This window comes from Coptis chinensis, chromosome 8 (genome assembly GCF_015680905.1).
Source record: "Coptis chinensis isolate HL-2020 chromosome 8, ASM1568090v1, whole genome shotgun sequence".
Taxonomy (NCBI): Eukaryota; Viridiplantae; Streptophyta; class Magnoliopsida; order Ranunculales; family Ranunculaceae; genus Coptis; species Coptis chinensis.
Window position 1 is genome coordinate 5,806,294 of NC_141463.1, and position 3,830 is coordinate 5,810,123.

The 3,830-nt window shown below is 37.8% G+C and overlaps 1 protein-coding gene across 1 annotated transcript; it reads left to right on the forward strand.

Annotated features, from left to right (window-relative positions):
* Positions 1-2,967: 2,967 nt before the first annotated feature.
* On the forward strand, positions 2,968-3,432 carry LOC147479546 (uncharacterized). The gene has a single exon (XM_086578441.1). It carries the CDS (start codon positions 2,968-2,970, stop codon positions 3,430-3,432), a length of 465 nt encoding a protein of 154 aa, XP_086434567.1.
* Positions 3,433-3,830: the final 398 nt, after the last annotated feature.

Here is a 3,830-nt window from a genome sequence, read left to right on the forward strand (position 1 = left end):
GATGGGATCGTGCTTCCCATTTGTTGCTTTTGACAGTGCTTCTTATTTTCTTCAATACATAGATTCTTTCCCTCTAATTCACTGAAGAAACACGTAAGAAAAAAAAATTGTAAATTCATATATATAAGAGGTAACTGCAGAAGGGGAAAAAAAAATATAAATAAGTTTGACATGATAGATAGTGTTTTGACCCCACCTACGTGGCAAACGTCCATTAGTAGGGGTATCTATTTTATTCGTTTAATCGACAGGGCTAAAGCCCAATTTGCACTACCATGGATCAATGTACATGCCCATTAACTCATGTGTCTAAGGCTGAACCTTAGCCACATGGCTTGCCACTAATGTACGTTAATTTATGTCCATATTCGTTTCTTATCAAAAGAGATAATTATCAGTTGAGAATTATATTCAATTACAATTACTTAAGATACAAAGGATACTTGAGCTACAAGGACTATCTACTCTACCTGTATAAATACCAAACTATTTTTCATACAGAACTACGTTCTTGAGACTTGATCCCATTGATAATTTGGATACGTAGGCAACCGCAAGGTACAGCCTCATCATTCTCCCAATCACCATCATTTTTTAACTACTTTTCTATGTTCTTCGTCTCTTTTGTCGCTACTTAGTGTTTTGATCATATTTAGTTGAAACATAATTGGCCCCGTCTGCGGTTCTTATTTAACACCATTGATCACGTTCTGCGAAAGTTATGACGCATACTCGAAGAGCTCAAGGTCCCGATGTAATTACTGACAATCATCACTAACATGATGGTCAAGGTCAACTTGATGATGATGGAATAATACCTCCTAATACTGTAGTTCTACCAATATGCTAAATTATTCAGCGCGAGGTTATTGCCTCTGACGATTCTCTATTATTTAATGCGGATAATGTAACTCATATGTCTTGCGAAGCACTTCTTCAAAAGTTAAAGTATGTCCGCAAATAGAACAACTACTACAGGCGTCATCTTAAATGACCCACTCCACTCGCAGATGATGTTGTATCTGTCACACCACAACGTAACACACGCCAACAACATAATAGTGTGTGGGATCATTTAAGTGGTAAGGATGAGATTCACGATATTTGCAACAACCATCAACGAGTTCCAAGTAATGGGCGACGAATTCCCCAACCTCCGTCGAGTAACTTCCAACCACTTGGTCACGTTCTCGGTAGGCAAGGTACTGCTAATAACCATCCGACTGCACCCCACGGTCCTACAGATTATCGGCAAGTCCCGAGGAATTCGCGTGGAGAATAGAATAATGGTCGCACTCATGATCGGAACCATCAATATGGCGAAACACTTCAGCGACGTGGTTCTTATCATTCCGAACATTATCGTACTGAAGGTCCAACGTACCAACCACATTCCTCTCGACATAGTCACGATGAATCTTCATCATTTTCTTCTCGTTTTGTTCGTTCCCATATGTGTCATCACGATCATGATTATGAGCTAGCCAATATGGATCTAATGACTCCTCTGTAGGAACCATTATTTTCATAACGAATATTTTTACAAACCGCGAGAACCCACACGCAGTGGAATCAATGGGGTTCTCACGATTTTGGATTAGAGAACATACCTTTTAGATCCGGTTTAGATAACTCTGAGAATCCAAGCTTTATGAATCCGAATAAACAATCAACCCCTTGATCTTCTGTTGTATTCTTTTAGAACAGATTGGACGTTGTGTGGGAAACGATCTACCAATCCCCTTCTTTCTCACAAAGCTAGATCCAATTTTGGATCTATCTTTCCTTGCCTCTTTTTCTGTTTCAGTGAATAGTCATTTCGGCCAAGAGAAAGAGTATTCTATTTATAGGCTACAACAGGGACCATGAGGAGAAATTAGGGTTGGGCCTCGACGGGGCTGGGCTTCCCATGTTAAGCCCGGAACACACGCCCAAGTCTCATCAACAAATGGCTTAATCCACTAAAGGTCATTGTTGCACTACCGCCTCTAATCCCAAATTACGGTCGCGGCGTTTATGGGCTCCATATTATATGCTCGTTGATCTCCCGGTGTTTAAGATATCAAATGTCTGTTGATTAAGTCAAGTTACTGATAACTACATTAATCAACTTCTTATGTCCTTGAGTAGTACCACTCAACTTCATTGTCATGTCGGAATAAATCCACCTGTAGGGTTTACATGACAATCTTTTTGAGCTCCTCATGGGGACATCATCAACCCGACTTCTTGCGGGACACTGATTCCTTCTATAATCAACAGCACACCTTACATACAATGTCATTACCCAATCTATCGAGTTTGTTGATTCATAAATGAATCTCACTCATTGATGATTTAAAGCAATGTATAATGCATGTAAATGCCCGTTATTATATCCGGATTAGGAGGACAAACATCCATAATAACAGAGACGTTTGTTCTCTTATATAGTCAGTATAAAGAGAAACAACCTTACTTGGTCCTGTTTAATACACACAAAGTGTACTAGTGTAATCTTATAGTCAAGATAGACTAATACCAGATTATACTACAACCGTACCAATGGTTTGTCCAAATCTATCTAGGTTGTGAACAATTATTTATACTTTATAAAGTACTGATGATATGATCTTTTGTGTGTTCACACCATATTATCTATAATATAAAGTATTAGATACATGCATATAACTAATAACATATATAATATGCATAACATTTACCTATATGATTCTCATTCAAAATATAAAGAATTAGAGTTAATACAAAAGTAATGTTTTTAGTATATAACCCTATCATCCTCAACGTGGCCGAGAAATGATTAAAAAAGCTCTTCTTGATAGTGATCCTTTTGAATCGACATTAGAGAATCTTGTAGTTGAAGATGGTATTTTGGACAAATTTTCTCTCACCATCCAATGTGCTACTCACAGCAAAGATTTCAAACAACCTGAGTTTGATCAATATGATGATATCGAGGGATTTCCTATGCTTCATGTAATTAATTTCACCAACGAACTGATTTTATCAGGTGGCGACGATGCTTTAAAATGTAAACTTTTTCCTTCTACATTAAAGGGGGAAGCATTGGTATGGTTTAGTGAATTACCCCTGCGATCTATTCATCGGTTCAAGGACTTAACTGAAAAGTTTGCGAAACGTTTTCATCATAATTTGAAATGTCCAAATAGTGTCCAGGTTCTTTTCAACATCAAGCAACAACGTGATGAAACTCTCCGTAGTTTTGTCACTCGTTTTCGCCAAGCTGCAGCTGAGATTTCCGAGCGGTTCGATCTAATGGTGGTCTATGCTTTTAAAGAATCTATCTTATTTGATAAAGACGGGTTGTACAAATTTTTTGTTCGGGACATTCCATCTTCCCGACGTGCGTTATACCAGCGAGTTCAACAATTTAGTAATATTGAGGACGACACGGCTGCTCGAACTTCGTGACAAAGATAATAAAGGAAAGGATTTCAATGATCAGCAGAATAAACAGAAGAATCCAACTTTTGATCAACAACAACCCAGTCAAAAGCCTCCGTATAAGAAAGAAGACTCCACGAGTAGGACCGGAAAGCCTTTTACTGATTTTGAATTAACTCCGCTTAATACTAAATATGCGGTATTTACGACAAAATCAAGGATAAAAGTCTGCTCACTCTGCCATTTCCCCTGCACGATGACACTAAAACAACTTGTGATAAATCGTTATGGTGCAAATTTCATAATGATTATGGTCATGAAACTGAGAATTGTCGGTCTTTGTGGTGAAGAATTGAAAAGCTTGTGCAGAATGGAAAACTTGATTAATATGTGTAGAAAAAAGTGACAACTCAAGTTTTAATTAT